Below are 25284 nucleotides of genomic sequence, written 5' to 3'. Positions count from 1 at the left end.
TGAAAAGATTTCCGAAAAAAAATATCTAAAAAAATGTCGGTAAAAAAAGATTTAATAAAAATGTCCACAAAAAAATATCTGAAAAATGTCTGAAAAAAAATATCTGAAAAATGTCCGAAAAAAATATCTAAAAAAATGTCCGAAAAAAAATATCTGAAAAAATGTCCGAAAAAAAAGTTTGAAAAAAAATATCTGAAAAAAGTCTGAAAAAAAAGTCTAAAAAAAATATCTGAAAAATGTCCAAAGAAAAGATTTAATAAAAATGTCCGCAAAAAAAAGATCTGAAAAAAATGTCTGAAAAAATGTCCGAAAAATAATATCTAAAGAATTGTCCGAAAAAAAGATCTGAATAAAAAGATCTAAAAAAAATGTCCGAAAAAAAAGATCTGAAAAAAGTCAGAAAAAATGTGCGAAAAAAAAAGTCAGAAAAAATTTGAAAAAAATGTCAGAAAAAAAAGTCTGAAGAAAAAGATCTGAAAAAATGTCTGAAAAAATTTCCAAAAAAAAAGTCTGAAAAAATGTCAGAAAAAAAAGTCTGAAGTATTTCATATGTATTCATTTATATGTTTAATTATTCATTCATTCATTTATTTATTATCGACAGACTGACTGACCTCTTGAATGAATCTGAATGGCCCATCACGTTCATCAGAATGGTGCTTTTATTTTGAAGGCCTATCACGTTCATCAGAACGGTACTTTTATTTTGAAGTCAGTTCCTACACGCTCTTACCGTAATGGCTCACATTTCAAACTGACATTGTTAGAACGCCAAAAATATATCTTCGCTCTGATTGGCTGCGAGGCACTTCCGGCCACACACAGCAGCCAATCAGACGGCTCCGATGCTGTGTTTTGAATCGGAGGAGCTTTTTAACCGTCAGCAGCCACTTCCCACTCAGTCAGTCGGTGCATGAGAGAGCTAACGTTTTGATTTCTTCTCACTAAAACGGAATAAACTATCACACCAACATGGATCTGGACTCCATGAAATATGCGGAATTGAGAAGCATCGCTAAGGAGCTCGGGCTTAAAGCGAATATGAAGGTAATGGAGTTGTACTTTTTAAATTAACTTAGATATACTTGGAGGTTGTTGTTGTCCAACTACGCTAACGGGCAACTGTACGCTAGCTAACTGTAAGCTAGCTACCCAGTAGATCACTTTTACCCTTACACACCAAAAACTGACAATAACCTGATATTTTCAGGTGGAATTTCATTTCATTCTCACTGTGCAATATAATTTTCTACTTGTGCAATTTTGTTAATAGTCTGTTTATTGTCAATACTGTATATACTGCTCCTATTTTTATACTTCCTTCTATTTAAATGGTTCATATTTTGTTACACTTTGTTTAGCTCTATTTGAATGTGTTAGATGATGTATCTTGTTTTTTGCACTATCCCCTTTGCTGCTGTACACTGCAAATTTCCCCACTGCTGGACTAATACAGGAATATCTTATCTTAAGCATTCAAAGTATTTTTCTTAAACCTGCAGTAGGCAGAATATTTTTAGGCATCATTGGGCAAAAAATCCATAATAAACTTTCAGCATATTGTAATTCAAGTGTTCTGCGAGAAAACTGGACTTCTGCTCCTCCTCATGGCTCTGTTTTCAGGCTTTTAAAAATCTAGTCCGTGATTGGAGACTTTGACCAATCACAGGTCATTTCAGAGAGAGATGCGTTCCTATTGGCTGTGCTCCAGCTGGTGGGCGGTGCTTAGTATTTCCTCTGCTGATCTTAACATGGTCACAAACATTTGAGTAGAGAAATGCTTCCGTTTGTGTGTAAATGGGCGAAATCTACTCTACAGTTTTTTTTCCCCCCAGGCCATCAGACTTTTAAATAGATAATTCATACGACACCTTCTCACTCAAAACTATATCTTATACTGTATATGTTCTTAATGTAGATGTTAATATGTCTTGTACAAAGTATTTCTTATATATGTACATTCATACTTCCTGATATGTATATGTTCTTAATATGCCCTTGTACAAAGTATTTCCTTTTATAATTGTAATATAAAGTATTATTTGAATGGAGCTTCCCAGCAAAAAGCATTTCACACGATTGTACCTGTATAACCGGCATGACAATAAACATCTTTAATCTTGACTAGCTAACATTTTTTTGTTCTAAAACAGGCCGATAAACTCCTGAAACTGATCAAGCAGCATTATCAACAAGAAAAGGACAAAGAGGAGGAAGGACAGGTAATTTAATCCTGGTCAATGATATTGTTTCATGTCATAAATAATGCCCTTTTTTTGGTTCATATCTGATGTGTAGCTTACATACCGGTGTATTATTCTGGTGTTTTTCCAGGGACAAGAGAAGGAGGTTACTGCTGTTCAAGAAGACGAACCTGTGACACAACAAGACAGTGCTCAGGAAAATGAAGACGTATCTTGCAAGGAAGAAGTTTCCAGCCCCGCTGTGTTTGTGAACACACGTCGGGGCAGAGGAAATGGTACCAAGAGAAAGATCTCTGATACTGCAGCAGTGACTGAGTGTGATGCTCCTCCAAGTGCTGCAGAGGTATTTACACATCATAACACACTCGACACTAACAGAACTACAACTAAATACTTACTTTGCTGCAGTGTCGATGCTTTGCATTCAGGATGATTAAATCTACTGTTGTTCCTTTAAGGGTGACACTGAAGTGCCTGCATCTAGGGGTGCTAAGAAGAGGAAAGTATCCTCTGCCAAGGACTCTGACAAAAGTGAAGCTGAGCCTCCTACAGCGCCCCAGGCCACTGACAGTGAGCAGCAGCAGCCTGACATAAAGGATGAAGCACCTGTGCATGGTGATACAGGTCAGTAGTACAAACTTGTAACTGTTCATTTCTTCTGCTTTGAAAAAAACGGTTCCTTCTGGAGCCTAATGTGTTGCTGCAGTCTTTCTTCGGAGATTCTTGACTTCAACACAAAGTTGTGATCACATAATAATCCTTTATTGCAGGGCCAGGGACCCCTTACAGGGGAGAATTTTTTTCTAAAGAACCCCTCATAATCGTACACAGATTAAACATATGCTTACTACTATTTGTACTCTTAGATGCCTTTAGGAGCTATTTGCTTTCTAAAACATTTCAACCTAAATACTTCAGACCTGTTTCATAGTGATACACAGAAACACATTGCAATCTTAAATTTGCAATGTCATTGAATGTTAATACCACTTATATACCTTTTTAAACAGAGAGTGATATTGTTAAAATTACATTTGGACTCCACTTGACAGTATTTATAGTCTACATTTCAAGTAATAGATCTTAAAAGCTTTCAGAAAATGAACAGTAGCAAGACTGGCATAGTCCTATTAAGTCCAGATATTTAAACCTACCAGTCTAAAGCTGACTTTCAGTTAGTGCTTCAACTTAGAAATAATGAACTTATTGTTGTGTGTCACAATCATATCAGAGTTTCTATTGGCCCAAAGCTAACATGGGTTGGAGTAATGGACACAATGTGCTGGTTTTATTAGGGCAAATGGTCCCCATCTTCAGATATGCACTTTTTAATGATGCAGCACAGTTTAATAATTTATAGCAAATTATTCTGGGGACCTCCTGACAGAGTGCCAAGGACCCCACTTTGAGAATCACTGATTTATTGTATGTGTATTTTAATTTCTTTGTCCAGAAAAAGCACCCATGGTGGCCAAAGCCGGTAAAATCCCTCGACTCCAGCAGAAGAACAAGCCAGTGTTGAAGCCTGTCACTCCTAGTAAGTTCTTTGTTTTTTATTACTCCCATCCAATCTCTTTGGAACCAACAATTCAGAGATCACATAACAGAAAGGACATGGGTTTCCCCCACAAACTCTCAAAAATATTTTATGTTGTCTCTTTTGTAGACTTTAAAAAACTCCACGAGGCCCATTTTAACAAGATGGAGTCGATTGACTCCTACGTCCAGCGAAAGACCAAGCAGATGGACACTTTCAGAAGTTCAGTTAAAGAACTGAAGGTACTCAAAAGCATCTCAACAGTCTTGGCTGAATTTATCCAGCACACTTTAAATGTCATATCTGTAAGTGGACTTGATTTTTTTTGTTTTTTTAATTTATATTCCATTTTATTGTTTTAGAAGCTTTCGGACAAAACTAAACTGAAGCAAGTTGATAGCAAAACTCAAGTGGTAAGTATCATCACCAGTTGAACATACAACATTTTACGGACACTACAGTTGCAGACAGTATATTGACCACTTCCAGAGAGCAGTGAAGGTGATGACCTGTATGCATGTGTTCTACAGAAGGCGAATAAGAGTCGTGCTTCCATGTTCAGCCCCGTCCTGGTGAACAAGAGACCAGCTGAGGACAGACGCACACTGCTCTCGGCCAGTAAAGCTCCTCCAAATAAACCTGCTGGGAAGGACGTGGCTCCGTTCAGACCGAATGTCCTTTCCACTCGCAGGATCAATGTTCGGTGAGTCACCTCCTCAGGCCTTTGCTGGGACAGAAATATATTTCTTCTCTTGTCCATAACATTCTTACGAGGAAGTTTTCATGTTTTATTCTTTTACAACATTGCGTCAAAGGGCATGTGGCTTTTTTTTGACACTGATCAACAACAAAATACCCTCTAACTTATATTGCTTTGTAGAGATCTATTCTCTCTGACAAGCAAAAATACATGTTTGCATAAGAGACGGCCCACTACTTCTATCTGTATGTGTGAACGCAGCGTAAACATTCAGCCCCTTTTCACTTTGACATTAAAGGATTATGGTGGATTTATTAGCAGAAATATAATATAATATTCATAACTATTGTTTTCATTAGTGTATAATCACCTAAAACTAAGAATAGTTGTTTTTCGTTAGCTTAGAATGAGCCCTTCATATCTACATAGGGAGCGTGTCCTCTTTATGGAGTCCACCATGTTTCTACAGTAGTCCAGAAGGGACAAACCAAACACTGGCTCTAGCGAGGAATGCCTTTCACATTTTTATGTTACCTGAAGGACATTGTAGGTTCTCCGTATTCAGTTGGTTCCAGTCTGCAACATCACCACTAGATGGCGCTACATACTAGACAATGGTCCTTTTTAAAAGGTCTTTTTCTAATGATCATTGAGCCACATACAAGAGCCACATTGAATCTCTTTTTGGTACAATATTGTAAAACATGAAAACTTCCAAGGGGGTGAATTCAACTTTTTGTATGTAGATTTCAATGTGACGTTTTAACAACCATGTGTGTTTGCAGTTTCTCAGAAGCGACTCATGACAATGAGAATAAGAGGTCTATGGTGAAGACGCCGGCGCGCATGTCGCTCTGTGTGGCCTCGAGCACCCCACAGAAAAAGGCCGCCGAGGGAGCAAAGCCCAAAAATGTCAAGAATTCGACTTTCTCTGCCACTAAAACTCCAGGTACCTTTGACTTTAATCCTTGGAAAGATATCTGCATTTTCCTATAGATATGTAGAGTGAGTGATTTACTTTTTTCCCCACTTAATTCCAAAGGAGCATTTGTTTTCACCGGAAACACAAGTACTTCAACAACCCCCGGGACACAGAAGAAGTCAGGCTTTGATCTGCAGGCGAGTCTGTCTCGTCCCCTCTCCTACAAGCCTCATGCCGGTACAAAACCACTTTTAATTTCTCTGCTTCCCTGAAATACAGTATCAGTAGCCAGATGAATCCCTGACTTTTTTTAAATTTTTATAGGTAAACTGAAGGTGTTTGGAGACACCAAAGAAAACGAAAACACGGAAGGAAACAAATCGCTGATCTCAAACCCTCATCAGAAGAATTACAAACAGCACCAAGTCCAGACAAGGTAGGTTTAAAATTAAAGTACACACTGAATGATATAGATTAGTGTCCCATAACAAATCAGTCTCTTATAGATGTTTCTGTATCTTATTTCAGGGGCGACAGGAGAGTAAAACAGGTGGAGGGCCGAAAGCAGAAGAAAGAGAGCATGCTCGGGGCAAGACGAGGCCTCGTCATGACGTAAAACTATCGTGCTTGTTTGTTGACGTTTTGTACAGCCTGTTTTCCCAGTGTAAATATTTTGACGTATATAGCGGACTTTCATTTCTGCAGCCTCTTTTAACCTCCTGTTGGGTACATGTTCTGCTTCTATCCTACCTACTGTGCAGTGTTTTTAGATATGACTTATGGCGTAGTTTTAACACCTTACAGCTCTGAATGATGCTTTTATGTGTAGAGAATCACTATCCTGTTTTGCTGCATTTGAAACTGGTAATTTTGTTCTTAAAAGTTTATGAGCTTTGTTTTTACCTTTTTGGAAAGACTGATAAAAAGACATTGATACAAAAGATTCCCTTGTTGCATTCTCCATTGTAATTGCAGTGTAATCTTTTAAAGAAGATCTCTTATGCCTTTGTGCTTTTTTCCCTTTCCTTTAGTGTGTTTTGTCGTTTTTGTGCATGTAAAGGGTCTGCAAAGTTACAAAGCCAAAAGTCCACACCAAAGGGAGTTACTCTCCCCCACGAAAACACTCCTGAACTGCCTGAAATGTCATTCTTGAAGTCCTGCCTTTTCTTCCGTAACGTGGTGATGTCACCAAGTAACATATTTGCATAATACAAGCCTAGCAGCTAGTTTGGTACACCCTCAAACAAAGCTAGTAAGAGTGGAGTCTTAAGAGTTTATGTGAAAAGAGGTGTTGCAGCACAGCCGGTATGAGAAAAATGTGTTTTTTTAACATTAAAGCATGTAAAAATGTTCTAATAGAAACCCAAAATATAAGTATGCACCGGAGCATAAAAGATCCTCTTTAACATTTGTGCACAATCACGATTTGATAACAAAATCTGTCATACAAAAAAAGTCAAAATTCACATGAGAAATATTTTTATTTTAAATAAAGATTTGATTGATTTGACATGATCTGTTGGCGTAAAATGTGTCTCATACAGGACTTGGAACAGGATAAACAAGCAAGACGGTCTCAGTTAATTGAAAGGTGTCCTTTCTCTTTCAACAAGTCCTGAATTGTATTGGTCACATTTTCTTATTTGTATAACAAGAAACATACATTAGGGCTTTTACGATGTTCTGCAGGTAAGAAGTGGAAGTGGCTCAGTTACTGTGGTTTCACAGTTCATATGTTAGAATCCACATATACAGCGTCATACCAAGAAGGATGATGGGGTGTAATTGACATTTGTTTATTAGCAGTTTCAGTACAATGCCGCCATTATCCAGTAACCGTTCATCTGCCGTGTTATAGCAGTTGCTCTCAAACCTCAGGATTCCTCTTGTACAGCTCATAAGCAAACTCCTCGGTGTGTGCATAATCTTTACAGACGCCAATAAAATCGATCTCCAGCTGGAACGGACCGTCCGCTTTATCCCCCAAGGTAAATCCAATGGTGTTAACCTGTAAAGATGTACAGTAGTAAATATAAACTAATCAGAGCATGGCAAAATGTATTTGATGACATGTCAGTTGGACTTTTCCTTTGCTCTACCTTGTCCAGCCAGAGAGGATGCTGGTCGTCTTGTATCCTCCCACGATGTGTAAGGAAGAACTTGGAGAAAGGTATCTGTAGATGAGTAACACTGAAGTGTTAGAAGGACTGCTTATGTTTCATATTAGACAAAAGAAAGAACATATAATATTAAATAATATTTATATTTACTAAAAGTAAAAGTGCAGCAAATGTGGTAACTGTTCTTCAAATTCTGTGAGGTTTCTTCAGTTCATGAATGTTTTTAATGATTTGCTGCTCACCTTGACCTCTTGCCAGTAGGGTCCTCCCCTGGTATACAGGAAATAATTGTATATGTCGTCTTTCTGGTGAGAGAAGTATGTTTCTGTGGCAATGTTTATCATCCACGGACGGCCGTCGCCACGCACTCGCAAATGCAGGGTGTTGAAACTGGACCAATCGTAGTGCTTTTTTCTATCGAATGAAGCCTACAGCAGGAGACAAAAAAACATTTTGGGGGTTAACTTTTAGTGGAACTGTATTGGTCATCTAACTGCCACTAATGAGAACACTTTCCAGACCTTGGGTGTGGGCAGGTTTTCATTCCAATACAAACTTAAGCAAATAAACCATAAAGAAGGAGGAACTAGTCAGTATTAGGAATGAATAATAATAATAATAGCCGTTGGTACACTGATTTTTGGTGACCTGCCAAAGTGGCTGGTGTTAGTAGAGCTAGGCAATTATCTATAAATGTCCAAATGTTTTTGTTGTCTGTTTACTTGGAGAAAATTACCTGTTAAATTGTGTTTCAGGAACAATATTCTATGAGTTTAATTTGGTAACTGATTTAACTGTCAATTCAATACTACTCACAATATGACAGAGAGTAAAAACATATCATGATTCATAATATTTAAAGCATCTTTAAAATTCTGATGATAAATACTGAAATATTTCCCGGCTCTTTGTGCTAGAGTAGAAAACTTCCCAGCTACAAGCAAATGCAGCATCATCGACTTACATTTTTCTAGGACTAGGAATTTATAGGAATATTTAAATATATATTGAGTCATAAAATCAGCCTACAACAACAGAGAAATTTCCAGAAAAAATACTGAGGACCTCAGTGGTCCTGGATACGATAACAGTAACTCCCCAACCTCATTAGAAGTGAATGTATGATCCCACAAACGTGTGGAAGAAAAAGCAGCATGGCACTAACCAGTAGTTGCTGTGAGCGCACGGTGCAGTAGCCACTGTAGCGTGTTTCTCCATCTCTTGGAGGAGCAGAGCTCAGAGTCCCGTTCAGAAAACAGGTGTTATTGTTTTTGCCGAGCTTCAAGTTAACTTCACTTTGGCCCCCTATCTCATGATCCGAGGACACCGTCCACTGCTCCAGGCTCTCTGGACCTCTGAACTCCCATACCACTCGGTTCTGCTCCAACATGTGCTCAAGGATCGGTTTGCCTTCTGGACCAACCCAGGGCTCGGTAAACTCCTTCTTCAGCAGTGTGAACTGCTTCTTTATCCCCTCAATGCCCTTTGAGAAGCCAAAGTTGACCGGCTGCCATCGGAATATTGGGTTTTTTTTGGGCTGGCCGGGTCGTCTGTATTCACCCACAGCTCTTCTGGGCACAGTGAGAGGAGTGATGGAGGGGAGGAGCAGCTGCTGCTGCTGCTGCTGGAGGTGTTGGATGGAGCTCAGCAGCCTCACTGAGGGGACACGCGTGATCTTTGGCAGAGACATTTCAGTGGTGATGTGGACGGTTCACTGCTGGGATAAAACACACAGAAAAATAGTGTCATTAAACTCCAAGTTTCTGTGATTTACAAAGAGACAAAATGTAAAGGGAACTCTTATTCCACTGGCTTGACAGGTTGTGATCAATATTATTCTTTACATTATTATTGATTTAGTGAGACACATTTCAGACTAATGCTGAAACTATTAGCCGATAATGTTTTGTTTATTTTTTTGGTCCTGCATCACTTATGATTGGACTTGTAATAACTGATAAATTGCATGTATTGTTTCACTTTATAGCTTAGTGGTTTGGCCGGCTCTTTAACTACACTAATGTCCTCTTCCTGACATATGTGTTAGTATTAGTATGTCTTCATATACCATCTATTGTGTGTCTGACTTGTGTCTCTTTGCTTTTATGGTGCAAACCAGTTTCCCCACTGGTGATAAATAATACATATACATGTATCTATTTGCTGTTGTGTTACTTAATCAATTGTTAAAGTTCCCATATTATAAAAAAGTTAGATTTTCATGTTTTTTTATTATAAAGCAGGCTTAAGTCCTATATAAATACTGTGAAAGTATCGAAACACTCAATCCACAGGGAAATACACACAGCCCGTAATCAGAAACTCTGCGTTTGAAACAGGCTGTCAGGATTTCTGCCCATTCGTGATGTCACGAATATACAATATTTATTCCCTTTACACAATTTTAAACGTAAACATTCTAAATGTGTCCCAGTTCATTCCTGGTTGCAGTGTATGTGAATGTCATCAGCTGACAGGAAGTACACACGGACCCAAGCTGTTGCCTAGCAACGCAATTCTGTTGAAATTCCGTCAAAATGTACTAAAACGGAGCGTTTCAGACAGAGGGCAAATACAGGCATATTCAGGCAGACAGCATGAGGAAAATAGAGTTGTTTTTTTAACATTACAGCATGTAAACATGTTATAGTAGAAACACAAAATACAAGTATGAACCTATATGAGCACGATATGGGACCTTTAATTGTTAATTAACTAATTAAGAAGAATATGGCTTGTTGACACCTCTATTGAGTAAATGAATGAATTACACACTCGTTATAAAGTCGTTGGTTACAGGCATGTTTAAGACTTTGAATACATAGCTACCGTTACAATGAATAACCAAGACCATCTGGTTTACATTGCTCTGTAGAGGAATACTGTGATGGAGAACACATGTTTAGCATAATCTGTTTCTACTTACTGTGATCATGTTGTACCAAAAGGTGACAGATGGATTATTTCCCCAACGATTTCTGTTCTTGTTTTAGTTTAACAATCAAATCATCTCTTTAAAGCACTGTTATGGATTAAAAACATTTATAAACGGGTCTCATTTACACGAAACAACAGATTCAGCTACAACAGTAACAAGGTTGATTTATCCTGGACCTTGAACGCAGCAGCGGTGCACCAAAGACTTCTGTCCGGACTGACGCACTCACTCAGTCAATATGTAGTTCCACTCTTAGCTAACTGTCAATATCCTCGCATCCTGGTTAATTGTTGTATTTAAACTCTATTAATAAAATAATACGATAAGTAAAAAACATAAATATTAATTTTATTTCAGTGACAGCGCTATAAAACACTAACTATAGCAGGGGTCAGCAACCTTTACTATCAAAAGAGACATTTTAGGCAAAAAACAAAAAATTAAAAATCTATCTGGAGCCACAAAACATTTGATCATTGTGATGAAGGTAACACAGTTTATAGTCTCAGTATATAGTATATAAGTCTAATGCAGTGAGGGCCAAATAGCAAATGTACTACGGAGTATTAGGGCCACATTGAGGGAAAAAAACATCTGAGATTTCCAGAATACAGTCATAACTTTACGAGAAAAAAAGAAGACACATAAAATTACTACTTTATAATATTATGACTTTATTATTCTCATAATACGACTTTTTTTTCCCTCATAAACATATGACTTTATCCTCATAATATGATGACTTTATTCTCATAATATTATGACTTTATTCTCATAATACGACTTTTTTTCTCATAAACCTATGACTTTATTCTCATAATATTATGACTTTATTCTAGAAATCTCAGATTATTTTTTTTCCCTCAATGTGGCCCTAATACTCCGTTGTACCATCGTACCATTCAAAGCTGTTACCCTGCACTATACTAATTTTTAACAGTTTCTTCTGCACTATATTCACTTTTTTAATAGTCCTGTATCATAGCTGTTACCCTGCACTATATTCACTTTTAACAGTTTTCTTCATCTCCTTATATTTTTATATCTGGTATATTTTTTTTGTACTTTGCACTACTAACTTTTTTACTGCCTCTTTACTAACATGTTTTGCACTATGGAACTGTGATGCTGGAAACTTGAATTTCCCTCGGGATCAATGAAGTTACTATCTATCTATCTATCTATCTATCTATCTATCTATCTATCTATCTATCCATCCATCTATCCATCTAGACCTACAACAATGATAAATACAAATGAAAATGTAAACAAAAAAACAGTTATTCATTTCCATGTTTATAAATCCACAGGGAGCCACTGGAGAGGAGCTAAAGAGCCTCATGTGTCTCCAGAGCTGCAGGTTGCTGACCTCTGCCCTCTGGTATCGATAGGAGCGGCGCATGCGCAGTGCTGCCTTTGTGTGTCTGCAGCAGAGCTAGCAGCAGCGGTTAGCCACTAGCATCTAGACGACACAGAGAGGTGTAGCGAGCTAGCAGGTTAGCATCGCAGCTAATCATGGTGAATGTAAAGAAGCGGAAAGGTCGAGTCGTGATTGACTCTGACTCTGAGGACAGTGCTAGCGACGATAACTTAGATCAGGTAGGTGCTAGTTTATTTATTATTTGTGTTAAAACAGATATCTAATTTAAGTTGTGAGCAGTTTGAGGTGAAGCTAATGTATGCTAATGCTAGCTAGCTGTGGTTTGCCTCGCTTGAACAAGCTGAGCCAAAGTGGCCTGTCTTTATTTACAGCTTCTGTCCTCAGTACACATTCCCAAGAGACACAGACTCCCCACGTGTTTCTGTAAGATGTAAGGAAAGCGTGAGTGTCTTACAGCATCAGCTAGCTAAGTTATGCTAACATTAAGGGTGCATTCCGAGAGATGCAGACATGGGGCCTTTTACTGGTTTGGAGTAGTAAGCTGCTTGACAACGTGCCGTGCACTTGTTGTTGTGGGGGGTTTGTTTGTTTGTTTGTTGGCTAGCTTTCAGACTGAACGAGAACGGGACATGTTTGTTTGCACACACTGTGGAGCTGTAGTGGAGCTGCACTTGAATTAGCCAGAAGAACCTTATCTGCCATATGACGTCAGGGGCGCAGAGCTGTAGGTCTATTTCGGTGTTGTTGTCAAACAAGCTCTGGCAAAGCTGAACGAGGAGCTATCATGTCAGTCTGCAGAGCTGTACGGGACTGTACAGTGATCACCAGTAAACATACCATGTGCATTACCTGACAGTACACTACCAAACAGTTGATGTCCAGACACATGTAGTGAGAAACATGACCAGAAGAGTGAAAGCAAACCAAAAGAGAGAAGTTCAGTCTTGTTTCCTTGGTTGCACAAATCATCAATAGTTTTTTTGTTTGTGTCAAGAAAGCAATGCAGATCAAATGTTTGCAGTATTGAATACATCATCTCTCTCCAAGTATTGATTTTGATATTCAAACTTTGCTAATACATAGTACTGATCCAATCCAAGACTGAAAAACCTCAATGCTTGGAAGTCATTCGAGTATTTTTGATGTAGGTGACATGAGCCACGACAAACTGAGTCAACAGCCTGGCAAGCTGACTGAGGAGCTATCATGTCAAGTCTGAAGAGCTGTACGGGACTGTACAGTGATCACCAGTAAACATACCATGTGCATTACCTGACAGTAGCACTACCAAACAGTTGATGTCCAGACACATGTAGTGAGAAACATGACCAGAATAGTGAAAGCAAACCAAAAGAGAGAAGTTCAGTCTTGTTTCCTTGGTTTGCACAATTCATCAATAGTTTTTTTGTGTGTCAAGAAAGCAATGCAGATCAAATGTTTGCAGTATTGAATACATCGTCTCTCCCCGGGATCGATTTTAATACTTCAACTTTGCTAATACATAGTTCTGATCCGATCCAAGACTGCAAAACCTCAATGCTTGGAAGTCGTTAGAGTATTTTTGATGTAGGTGACATGAGCCACTACAAACTGAGTCAACAGCCTGGCAAGCTGACTGAGGAGCTATCATGTCAGTCTGAATAGATGTACAGGACTGTACAGTGATCACCAGTAAACCCCCCATGTGCATTACCTGACAGTACACTACCAAACAGTTGATGCACCAGAAACATGTAGTGAGAAACAGATGAGTTGAGGGAAGTTGAGTTTTGTTTCCTTGGTTGCACAAATCACAACAGTGTTTTTTCTCATTTTTGACACTTCAACTTTGCTAATACATAGTACTGATCCGATCCAAGACTGCAAACCTCAATGCTTGGAAGTCATTAGAGTATTTTTGATGTAGGTAACATGAGGCCAGGGATTTCGGTGGCACTATAAACTCAGTCAACAGCCTGTTGTGACTGATGGCAGAAATACTGTACACTATAATATAATGACACAGACAAATGTGTATGGTAATGTGAATTGATCACATCAGTAACGGTGCATCCCTGCTTTGAGGTCATCTCTACAGACTGCAACTTTTCCACATTCTTACAGCAGAGAAGTAATTCAGCTATTAGTATTATAGCACATACATGTTCAGGGTTGTGTTATGTAGCTGCACATTACTGCTTCAGGGTATGATATTGCTCAGATGTGTTCAGGACCTGTTAAACCTGCAGTAGGCTGAATGCTTTTGGCATCATTGGGCATAAATTCCATAATAACCTTTCAGCATTTTGTAATTCAAGTGCTCTGAGAGAAAACTAGACTTCTGCACCTCCTCATGGCTCTGTTTTCAGGCTTTAAAAAAATCTAGCCCGTGACGGAAGGCTTTGGCTAATCACAGGTCATTTCAGAGAGAGAGCGTTCCTGTTGGCTGTTCATTCAACGGTCAATCACTCACAAACTCCGATCAAACGTCAAACTAGGGAGCGCTGATCAAATGTTAATTAATATTCTGTTGCTGTAATGACTATTTCTCGCCACAGTTGTTTTCAGAAACATCTTGTAGTGTACCGTTTAGCTGTAAAATGAGAAAGTTTGCTCCGGCATGGTGGGCGGTGCTTGGTATTTCCTCAACTGATCTCAACATGGCTGCTGGATCACAAACTTTCTCACTGTCAGGATATATTGACCATTTTATAAGAATAACTTTTTAAAATAATATTTGCTCCATTGCTATCCCTCTGCACCTTTTAAGAGAACTAGTATCTTGAGTCAAAGTTCTGCATAAATCCAGTTGAGACAAACTGCGGCTCACTCCTGCCATCAGATTGTGTTTTGACGACCACTTGTGACTGGACTTTGCTTCTTTGCTCACATGTTATTTTACCTGTGGGAAAGTGACCGCTGCTAAACAAAAATACATATTTGCTCCTGCCCACTCAGCTAGTTGTCAGTAAGCTTTCAAACGCTTGTCTTAGCAAATCAACTGTGTTTGGAGGGTCTTTCGTGCTATATGCATATTATAAAGTTGAGTAGTCCGTCCTTAAATATAATCACGGGCCATGTGCATCTCACCTCTGAATGTGGCTTGAAAAGTTGGATCCCAGTGCAGCCTCCGTGCGGTTTGGGTTCATTTACACCTGTATTTAGAGATGTCCACAAGTACAAGCACTTCACTTGCAGGATGCATTTTCCCGCTTTTTCTTGTGCTCTTCCCACTTTTTGGTGCTCTTTCTTAACCACATCACCGTTGTTCTCATTTTCAGGAGCTCTTGTCCTTGGCAAAGAGGAAGAGGGTTGATTCAGGTGATCAGGATGAGCCGGTCAGCAAACCTGCAGCTTCTACAGACTCCGAGACGTCCGATAGTGATGATGAGGTATGGCACTCGTAGTATTCGCTCTAAAATATGTCACTTTTCACATTAGGACATGACAAAATGTTGGATAGTTACAGCTATTTGATAACCCAAATGGAACTTTTCACTCCTCTTGTCTAGTGGACTGTGGGTGGCACCAAAGGCAAAAAGAAGGTTAAACCAGGGAAAGGGTCCGAGAAGAAGAACGCTACAAAGAAGAAGGTTAATAAAGCGACGGCGTCTGGCAGCTCAAATGGAGACAGCTCAGCTGAGAGCTCCGCACCAGAGGAGGGTACGTCTTCACTTTTAATGGGCAAAATATGCTCTGTGCTCAACAAGCAAGCACACTTCATTTCTATGTGTAAAACCACAAACCATGTATGATAAGAGTTGAGGAACTTGTTGTGGTGGTAGTAATACAGATGTGAACTAACAGCTCAGCAAACTTACACACACACACACACACATGTCCTCAGGTTAATGGCATCTTACATAAAGTGGCGAGACATATTATGAACTGTAGATTACACATATCAGCAGGGTGCCATGTCCACGGGTATCAGGTGGCTGAGATTAGGTGACTCACTCCCTTATCCGAGCTGGCACAGAGTGTAGCATCGTAAACTGTTGTTTGTTTATTTGTGTTACGTTGTCATGCTATACACTGGGCCCACATGGTTATGGAAAACCTGGACAAGTCTTTTGAAAAAAAAAAACAGTACAAGTATCCAAGATGTATGGATGTCCTCGACCATAGACATTCTTAATCGACAAATATTTTGCTGACTAATCGATTAGTTTATTTAATCGACAGATCTGTGAAACTGAGTTTCTCCACAAAGTCTCACACAAAAGCACCACTTTAAAACTTGTGTTTACCAGAGATGTGCTCATAAGTTCCTTGGAAATAAGTCATTCAGCATGAAAAAAATGGTTAACTGACTAAAGAAATCTTAGTCGACTAAGACCAAAAAGAGCAATTAATCGACTAAGCGTCATCATAGACTCTCCTTAATTGCTTTCATTTAATTTTAACAAAATAACAAAGTCAACAAACTGTAAAATATAAGTAGCTCTGAAAAATATTTAATATTTATTTCGTCCTTTTATATCGGTGCCTTATCATTTAGTCATGTTGAAGAAAAGCTGTTATTGCCACTTGGTGAAATTTAGCCATCGTAACCATCACAAGTAGCTGTTAGGCTGCATTCATTATCTAGTTTACAAGTTGTTCAATGTCACTTTTATTTCAGCCACTCGCTACCTTTTTTAAAAAGCATGTCTCAATGCCAAGGGTTGTACATAAATCTTTGAGGAGACATGAAAACAGAGCAGACTCCTTTAAAATAAAGGAGTAGAATTTGTTCATACTTAATGTAGCCAATAACGACCAGGACATCCCTACCTGGTAGAGTCGTGTTTGTGTTACTGAACTCTGGATGAGAACTGAACTCAGCTGAATGATTGCTGTTTGTGCCAATGACTTTTATCAGGCGAGGTGTCTGACTCCGAGAGCAACAGCTCGTCCTCCAGCTCCGACTCGGACTCCTCCGAGGACGAGGTGTTCAGGGACGGTTACGACGACGACTTGATGGGAGACGCGGAGGACAGAGCTCGCCTGGAGCAAATGACAGAGAAGGAGAGAGAGCAAGAGCTGTTCAACAGAATTGAGAAGAGAGAGGTGCTAAAGAGACGGTGAGTGGGGATGAATGTTAAACTTATTTGAAAAGAACTAGTTCTGCTTTTTCTCAAAAATGTTCCTGATTTCTCAACAACATTATTGCAATAAAAGTGAGAAATCATTCATGAAGGCAGATTCTGGCATTTCAACATTGCTGAGTGTTGTTTGTGATGTTCGTTTTGACAGTTTTGAAATCAAGAAGAAGCTGAAGACGGCAAAGAAGAAGGAGAAAGAGGAGAAGAAAAAGAAGCAGGAGGAAGAACAAGAAAAGAGGAAGCTATCTCAGGTTCAAGACACACAAGTGGTGAGTCATTTTTAACATTATAAACAATATTATATGGTAAATTTATAAAGCGCTTTTCTAGTCTGCCTTGTATGGCAGAGGCTGCCATACAAGGTGCCAACCTGACCATCAGGATCTAATCTAAATACTCATTCACACACCGATGGCTCAGCCTTCGGGAGCAATTTGGGGTTAAGTGTCTTGCTCAAGGACACATCGACATGTGACCAGAGGAGCCAGGGATCGAACCACCGACCTTCCAATTGGTTGAACCTCTGGGGCTCAGAGGTAGAGCAGTCTTTCAGTCTGATTGTAATATCTAATCCCCTCTTTAGGTCATGTCACACAACAAGGAGAGACGATCCAAACGTGACGAAAAACTTGACAAAAAGTCCCAGGCCATGGAGGAGCTCAAAGCTGAACGTGAGAAGAAGAAAAACAAAACAGGTTGGTGTGATTTTTAACTTCTTTGTGACGTGATTATTGTGACAATTCAGTCTGTTCCAAAAGCTTAGCATTTCTTCTCTTTGGTGAGCAGCAGAGCTGCTGGCCAAACGTCAGCCCCTGAAGACGAGCGAGGTTTACTCTGACGACGAGGAGGAAGAGGAGGAAGACGATGACAAGTCATCAGTCAAAAGTGACCGGAGTTCCCGCTCATCGTCTTATGATGATGACGAGTAAGTTTTATTCTGCTCCTGCTGTTTTTAATCAATACACACTTTTCTCTTGATTTCAAGTAACATCTTGACTGTTTTGCTAACAGAAAAGAAGATACTCCACCGAAGTCGCAGCCTGTTTCATTACCAGATGAGCTCAACAGGGTCCGCCTGTCCAGACACAAGCTGGAGCGCTGGTGCCACATGCCCTTCTTTGCTAAGACCGTGACCGGCTGCTTTGTGAGGATAGGGATCGGGAACAGCAGCAGTAAACCAGTTTATAGGGTAAGTTTTGGACATTGGACAGCAATGTGCTCTTTTATAAAGGTGATAGTGAAGATCCGGGAATCTTTAGAAAAAGATTTAGTTAAATAAAATCTGATTTGTGAAGTTTTGATTTAATTTTAGTCCTCTACTTGTTGTTGAAAGGTTGCTGAAATTGTGGATGTGGTTGAGACGGCGAAGGTTTACCAACTTGGAACAACGCGAACAAACAAGGGATTACAATTAAGGTGGGTACACAATTACAGATACTTCGTTGGTAACCACAAATCCGGACCTTCTCTTCTGTGGTTTCCTGCTTACCAAAAATGTGACTTTTGATTGTATATCGTCCTCAGGCATGGCGGTGACACACGGGTGTTCAGGCTTGAGTTTGTATCAAATCAGGAGTTTATGGAAAGCGAGTTCATGAAGTGGAAAGAGGCGGTAAGTGTATTTTGAAACAGCAAAAATATGTCATCTGCAACATCAGTTTAAGTAGAAACTCCTTCAAGAGACACACGAGGAGCCGTCTGTTCAGGCTGTGAAGAAAGATTGTACGAGTTCAGGGTTTTGGGTTTTGATTATTTTGTCTTTTCCAGATGGTCGTTGCTGGAATGCAAGTACCGACTCTCGACGAAATCACCAAAAAAGAGCAGTCCATCAAAGAAGCTCTGAACCACAAGTTTAATGACAAAGACATAGAGGATGTGAGTCTGCTTCTCTACACGTTACTTGATTATTCTGGTGTCGTGCATTATGCAATGGAACTAAAATATTTTTTGTTTTAACTCGCTACAGATTGTTAAAGAGAAGGACCGATTCCGAAAAGCACCACCAAATTACGCCATGAAGAAAACGCAGTTACTCAAAGATAAGGTGAAGAAAATGACTTGTTTTTGTGTTTTTGCTGACGGCTAAAGTCATAGATTCGTCCAATAGTGTGTAGTGACCCTAAATCTATCACCAGTTTGTGGCTCTTGCTTACTCATTTTTATTTGTTGTGATTGAAGGCCATGGCAGAAGAGATTGGAGATAATGACAAAGTGAAAGCGATCCAGGATGAGCTGAACGAACTCGAGGAGAGGGCAGAAGCACTTGACAGACAGAGGACCAAGAGCATCTCTGCCATCAGGTACATGAGCTACTGTTACACATGTTTTTATGTCTATCTGCAGTAACTCCTGGCTTCAGACACATGGTTGTAAACTACTGAAAACATGTTTTTATTGCTGCAAAAAGCTCACCTAAAATGTGTCTTCCTTTCACTGGTTGAAAATCATTTCAGATTGCTGGGAAGGAAATTATGGAAATTACAACTTTTTGTTTAAAAATTATGTCCACAATATCTCCCATATTCAAACAATACAATGCAAACAACCTCAGGATTGGTTCATGTCATATTTTGGACTTAACACGATGACTCTTTGTTTTGGAGCTGATTGTGTTTTAAGACAGGATTGTTTTTGATTCTATTTCTCATCCAGCTACATCAATCAGAGGAACAGAAGCTGGAACATCGTTGAATCTGAGAAAGCTCTTGTGGTGAGTGTCCACTTCACCTTCTTGTTTGACTGGAATGATTTTTAATATTAAAGGGGAACTCTGGTACACCCTGTATTTTTTCCCCCCCATGTTTTTGTGACTAAGGGACTAACAATTGTTGAAATTTGTCCAATATTGAGCGAGAGTGTTGCAGACGGCAGCCACTAAACTGGCTGTAATTAGTTATGTTACATGCTGTGCGAAGGCTTCGGAGCGTGTCGAGTAATCAATCCAGGAAGTTTTCTGTAAGGTGCGTATGGAGGCTTGTATCGTTTCAGACCAATGACGTCATTGAAGACGCCCAAAGCCGAAACACAGCTGAGAAATTATTGCTCCTGGATAAAAAACGAATGAAGTCTCCCCTCCATCATTTTCCTATAGTTAGACAAACACATTCGCTGCCCTCTGCCCGGTTACACCACTGCCTCACATCTGTAATATACACTCACCGGCCACTTTATTAGGTACAAGGTGTACCTAATAAAGTGGCTGGTGCTAGTACCGGGTGGTCTTCTGCTGCTGTAGCCCATCTGCTTCAAGGTTCGACGTGTTGTGCGTTCAGAGATGGTATTCTGCATACCTTGGTTGTAACGAGTGGTTATTTGAGTTACTGTTGCCTTTCTATCATCTCCAACCACTCTGCCCATTCTCCTCTGACCTCTGACATCAACAAGGCATTTTCGTCCACACAACTGCCGCTCACTGGATATGTTCTCTTGTTCGGACCATTCTCTGTAAACCCTAGAGATGGTTGTGCGTGAAAATCCCAGTAGATCAGCAGTTTTTTTGTAAATACTCAGACCAACCTGTCTGGCACCAACAACCATGCCACGTTCAAAGTCACTTCAATCCCCTTTCTTCCCCATTCTGATGCTCGGTTTGAACTTCAGCAAGTCGTCTTTACCACGTCTAGATGCCTAAATGCATTGAGTTGCTGCCATGTGATTGGCTGATTAGCTACTTGTGTTAACAAGCAATTGAACAGGTGTGCCTAATAAAATGGCCGGTGAGTGTATAGGTGGTTTTGTGTGCACGAGTCCCAGCTGAAGCCTCGTGAAATAAACCCTTTTGCGAACCAATTTGTATCTGACAACATTATGGAACGGACCCTACAGAGAAATTAAACCTCTTTCTTACCTTTCTCTTAATCCGGTTTGTTTGTTATTGAGGCTAACCAAGTCTCTCTCAAGGAGAAGTCTCGTTCTGAAAGCTTTCTACAGGTGACTTGTTGCCGGAAGACAATTTTGGAAACTTGAGTGAGAGTTGGAGAGAGGAGTGCCGGGGTTGTTGGTTTGTTTTGTTGCAGTACAGAAAGCGTAGCTTAGTGTTATCTAAAAGATTTTCAATGTCATGGCTAAATGTCTTGCTGATTTCGACAGTGTGGATGAGGCCTAACTGTCCTGCGAGATTTCAGAACGAGACTTGGCTCAAGTCAGTGGCAAAAAAGTGAATGTAAAATGACGGGACGGAGTTGTTCGATATGATTATATTGCAGCCCGTTTAGCGTTTCACGCTGTTTCCCTTTAAGGCTGGGATGATGAAAAATAAGTAGGAATTGATTAAGTGCAACAAAATCATTGATTATTGAACATATTGTTGCTTTTAGAATTTAAATGGAAACTGTGTTTTAAAATATAAGGTTTTGATATGGTATGAATATGGAAGCGCTTGAAAATTGATTTGTTAAACACATTCATGTTGCATCCTGTTCACATCCTGTAGTTTCTGTTTGCTCTGAAGGGGGTGTGACACAACAAGTACGACAAAAATGTTACTAAAGGACAGGAAGGGAAGGTTCCTTCTTTACAGATTGATTGTGTTTTGTGAAAACAGTAGTAGTAGTAACAGTAGTCTCTATTGGTATTTACTACCCACCAAGACCTTGAAACGTTGCCTCTCTTAAGATGTTTTCCTGATGTGGCAGCACTTAATGTTACAGTGTTCAGTCACGCTGCGGTTCACTTAAGGGAGCTCACAGCAGTGTATGTGAGGAGACGAGAGTTCTGTGTGTTTCATACTAAGGTGGTCCGAGCTATACTGCTGTTAAAATAACCCACTTTATTTGCTTATTTGTTTTCTCACAGGCTGAAGGACAAAAAAATGCCAAAAACCAACAAATGGATCCTTTCACACGAAGACAGTGCAAACCCACCATGGTGTCTAATGTAAGATTCCTATCATTATTTTAATAATTATGTACAAAGGAAGTAATAAACACTGCTGAATCTAATTTTGTTAATCTGTCAACCTGCTCGTTTGGTTCGTTCTGCAGGCCAGAGACCCGTCAGTCCACGCAGCTATTCTTGCTCACCTGAACCAGAAGTACGGCTCTGGGTCGGAACTCGATGCTAACACTGACATCAACAAACTGGTAAGCAGGACAATAACTAAGATACACTCCCAGTGCTTTCACATAGTATATGTTTGGAGAGTGAACTCTGAGGTGTTCACTTCTTTCACTTGTTAAAAGAGGTGCAAACAATGCCAACAACCTGATTATGGTCCTGTTCCAATACAAACATGAAGCTGCATGCTTGTTGCACCATTTCCAGAAGATGGACTCTGTTATATTTTTTTTAAAGAGTAAGTCTGCATTCGCACTCGATTAAGCTTTGTGTTGATTCGCCGCAGGGTTTTGCAGCGGTGTGAGAGAGTCACTTTAATGGCCCATTAATTGTAACAATTAAAGTCTTTAGTTCCCTCGTGGCTGGGTTGTATAACTCTGGATCGCTGGTTACGTTGGCCACCGCAGCGTGATGTCAGGTCGTGTTTCTCCAAAAGTTCCTTCTGTTTCTACTTTTCCGCAGCAGGCCACTGCGTTTTTCCCAGAACCCAAACGCAGACGTTTTTAATGGCTTGAGGGACAACAAGACATTTTAGTCTTCTAGTTCATCTAGTTTTTTAGCCTCAGCAGATATTATGAAACTTTAATATCAGTGATTATGTGCTTATAATGCATTTTAAACAGAGACACATTTTTTCTGATTTGATGTGAAGTGAATGCCAAGTAGAGAATATCTTTCTACTTTTGCAGAAGGAAATAATCTTTTATTTATAGTATCTACATGTCTAATCTTACCTCTGTTTGTTATATTATAGGGTCAACTAAACTCAAAGGACAAAGATGGCCCCAAGCCAAACACTGATCTCTCAGAGGACTTGTTTAAAGTTCATGATTTCGACGTTAAGATTGACCTTCAGGTTCCCAATGCAGGTGAGGTCATTTTTCCCATTTTCATTATTTTATTTGTTCATATTTTACTAGGGGTTACTCGGGGATATGATTTGCGATATAAGAGGGAATGATGATTTTTACAAAAACCTATTAAAATGATTATGGTGTGATTTTTGTGGGGATCTGTACCAAACTAAGATGTTTTTCTTAAAGGACCAGTGAGTAACTTTTCGGGGGATCTATTAGCAGAAATGGAATATAATGTTTTTGTAATGTTTTCATTAGTGTATAATCACCTGAAACTAAGAATCCTGTTTTCGTTAGCTTAGAATGAGCCCTTCATACCTACATACAGAGCGGGTCCTCTTCACCAAGTCATCCATGTTGCTCTGCCATGTTTCTACAGTAGCCCAGAACGGACAAACCAAACTCTGACTCTGGAGAGAGACTTTTGCGTTTTTAAGTTACCTGAAGGCCACCGTAGTTCTCCGACACACTTGTGAAACTGCGGTAATGTGAGCTGCAGAGTGCAAAATCGTGGTACCGCAAGCCGCCGTCTGACTTTCGTTGCTCCTAAAATAGTGTTATTATGGTAAGGACGGCCTCTGAGCGAGGCGAACAGCGTTACCACGGTTTTGCACTTGGCGGCTCACGTAACCACAGTCCTGGAAAGGGAGGAGTGAGCGGAGGGGTACTCAATAGATTGCAATCTGCAACCACACCACTAGATGTCGCCAAATCCTACACACTGTTCCTTTAAGTCTGTAGAATATGATGTGTAGGTCACAACATCTCTGCCGCATGCCATTTTTAATTTAAATGGTAAATTTAAATTGGCTTTTAACATATATTGAACCTTCTTCAATTTGAACATTTTTAGGTGGCCATATTGCGATTTCGATATAATTTCGATTCATTGTACAGCCCTATATTTTACTTAATGTAATGCAGCACTTTAGAAACAAAGCGTATTAATATCGCTCTTTTGTTCTGCAGAGGCAAAGTCTTTGTCCGTGAGCTCCAACGCGCTGCCGGTGAAGGACGGCGCTCCCCGCCGGTCCCTCAACCTGGAAGACTACAAGAAGAGGAGGGGGCTGATCTGATGTGGTAGTCCATCATTCAGTAACCACATTGCATGTGTAATTGGCTGTGCAAGAGAGAGTGTGTGTGGTTGAGAGAGTGAATGTGTGGATGAGTGTGGGTGTGTGTGAATGACTCCCAGAGGACGTGTGTTTGAATGTTGGTACAACAGACTGTTTATCCGAACACAGAGGAAATACTGATTGGGCAAAGACAACATTTTTCTCTAAAGGATCTCTCTTGGAAGATGTCCAGATATTTGTTGTTTTGTTATTTTTGCATTATCACACACAAACTTGTATATTGAGTTGTGTTTTTTTAATGTATTTAACTTCTTTCCTCCCGCTGTTTTGGATCTCCTGGAGTCTTTTTTTTTTGTCTTTTTTTTTCTAAAAGGACACGGCGCTTGTGGATTATTACCTTGAACAAGGACACTATCTTAGAAGACTTAGATTGTTGAGGTATTTTGAAATTACTGGACTGGATATCTAAAGGAGCCGACCAGCTTGTCCTCACCAACAATGAATTACTGTTGTAAATCTCCCCCCCCCACCATCCCTACATGTGTGATCATCTGCCCCTTGCAGTCCATCTGGGATTTTAACAGCCTCATGTTTTTTTTTGCGGAGTGTAGATGATCACCACTCGACCGTCACGCCGGCCCTCCGTGACAAATGGACATTTATCACTTTTTAAGTCTTTGAAACGACCCGATTTAAGAGGAACCCTTTTCTATGACTGGCCTAGTTATAAAAGTGTTGCTTAATTTCTGTTATCTCTTTGTTGGTTGTTCATGGGATAACTCCCCTGCCCTTAACTCCCAGAGCAGATTCTACGTGTTATCGATTGTGTCCATAGTTCCTGTATTGATGTGGCATGCCATGTAAATATGCATTTTGGAGTGAGTGCGGAAAAAATAAAGAGGCACTGTTTCATAACGTCTGTGTCAGTTTTTCTGTTTTCTAATCTAAAGGGGAGACAAAGCAAGCATCATTATGTAGTTAAAATATTTTTGATACAAGTACAGGTGCATTATCAATAATATATCATTACCACATTTTTTCTTCTATAATTATTAATTTCTTATGTTTTATTTTTCAGTTTCAGTATTTGCTTTAAAAACAAAAAAGAAATGTTGATACACGTTGGTATTGAATTGTAAAATAAGCATTTCGCTAATAAAAATAAATCTTTAAAAAAAAAAAAATCCACTGAAAACAATGTAGCTTGAACTTTTTTAAAGGGGTTGCTTTACTCCTATTCAATTTTAAGTAAGTACTTTTGCTTCTAAAATAGCAGTAGGTAAACGATATTATTACACAAAGTCTTGTACTCCTTCCACTGTTAAATTACGTATTGTAATTTTGCAATGTATTATTATTTATTGATCTGAAAAATTGTCCGAAAAAAAAGTGAAAAAAACGATCTGAAAAATGTCTGAAAAAATGTCC

General features: G+C 39.5%; 3 protein-coding genes across 4 annotated transcripts; 2 read left to right on the top strand and 1 right to left on the bottom strand.

The window, feature by feature from the left end:
• Positions 1-857: 857 nt before the first annotated feature.
• nusap1 (nucleolar and spindle associated protein 1) lies at positions 858-6873 on the top strand. Its single transcript, XM_074660074.1, has 12 exons — positions 858-1047; positions 2154-2222; positions 2335-2547; positions 2663-2828; positions 3658-3741; positions 3871-3983; positions 4104-4154; positions 4272-4444; positions 5227-5390; positions 5484-5600; positions 5688-5799; positions 5892-6873. The coding sequence occupies exons 1-12, from the start codon at positions 973-975 to the stop codon at positions 5977-5979; spliced, it is 1425 nt and encodes a 474-aa protein (XP_074516175.1). The 5' UTR covers positions 858-972; the 3' UTR covers positions 5980-6873.
• Positions 6820-10612, bottom strand: ndufaf1 (NADH:ubiquinone oxidoreductase complex assembly factor 1). Of its 2 annotated transcripts, none has more exons than XM_074660075.1 (5): positions 10410-10612; positions 8649-9200; positions 7726-7911; positions 7463-7537; positions 6820-7371 (listed from the first exon to the last, which is right to left on the bottom strand). In XM_074660075.1, exons 2-5 carry the CDS (start codon positions 9171-9173, stop codon positions 7231-7233), a joined length of 927 nt encoding a protein of 308 aa, XP_074516176.1. In that variant the 5' UTR covers positions 9174-9200; positions 10410-10612; the 3' UTR covers positions 6820-7230. The 2 variants fall into 2 exon arrangements, with proteins under 2 accessions (XP_074516176.1, XP_074516177.1); XM_074660076.1 differs by having other exon boundaries at positions 7078-7371; positions 8649-9197; positions 10410-10551.
• A 1227-nt stretch (positions 10613-11839) lies between these two features.
• On the top strand, positions 11840-24771 carry rtf1 (RTF1 homolog, Paf1/RNA polymerase II complex component). Its single transcript, XM_074609719.1, has 18 exons — positions 11840-12020; positions 15063-15173; positions 15294-15444; positions 16646-16847; positions 17020-17137; positions 17452-17563; positions 17655-17793; positions 17880-18057; positions 18202-18284; positions 18393-18480; positions 18636-18743; positions 18835-18912; positions 19047-19168; positions 19521-19578; positions 21663-21743; positions 21851-21949; positions 22678-22792; positions 23750-24771. Exons 1-18 carry the CDS (start codon positions 11937-11939, stop codon positions 23854-23856), a joined length of 2034 nt encoding a protein of 677 aa, XP_074465820.1. The 5' UTR covers positions 11840-11936; the 3' UTR covers positions 23857-24771.
• Positions 24772-25284: the final 513 nt, after the last annotated feature.

Source organism: Sebastes fasciatus, chromosome 15 (genome assembly GCF_043250625.1).
Source record: "Sebastes fasciatus isolate fSebFas1 chromosome 15, fSebFas1.pri, whole genome shotgun sequence".
In the NCBI taxonomy this organism is placed as follows: Eukaryota; Metazoa; Chordata; class Actinopteri; order Perciformes; family Sebastidae; genus Sebastes; species Sebastes fasciatus.
Note: the sequence above shows the minus strand (reverse complement) of the source record. Positions and strands in the feature narration are given on the sequence as shown.

Coding starts and splice junctions, on each gene's coding strand:
- rtf1 (XM_074609719.1), top strand. CDS start 11,937: ATGGTGAATGTAAAGAAGCGGAAAGGTCGAGTCGTGATTGACTCTGAC. Junction 18,058..18,201: donor GCAGTAAACCAGTTTATAGG/GTAAGTTTTGGA, acceptor TGTTGTTGAAAG/GTTGCTGAAATTGTGGATGT. Junction 19,169..19,520: donor AAGAGCATCTCTGCCATCAG/GTACATGAGCTA, acceptor TTTCTCATCCAG/CTACATCAATCAGAGGAACA.
- ndufaf1 (XM_074660075.1), bottom strand. CDS start 9,173: ATGTCTCTGCCAAAGATCACGCGTGTCCCCTCAGTGAGGCTGCTGAGC. Junction 7,912..8,648: donor TGCGCTCACAGCAACTACTG/GTTAGTGCCATG, acceptor CTCCTGCTGTAG/GCTTCATTCGATAGAAAAAA. Junction 7,538..7,725: donor CCTACTGGCAAGAGGTCAAG/GTGAGCAGCAAA, acceptor ACTCATCTACAG/ATACCTTTCTCCAAGTTCTT.
- nusap1 (XM_074660074.1), top strand. CDS start 973: ATGGATCTGGACTCCATGAAATATGCGGAATTGAGAAGCATCGCTAAG. Junction 4,155..4,271: donor TTGATAGCAAAACTCAAGTG/GTAAGTATCATC, acceptor TGTGTTCTACAG/AAGGCGAATAAGAGTCGTGC. Junction 4,445..5,226: donor ACTCGCAGGATCAATGTTCG/GTGAGTCACCTC, acceptor GTGTGTTTGCAG/TTTCTCAGAAGCGACTCATG.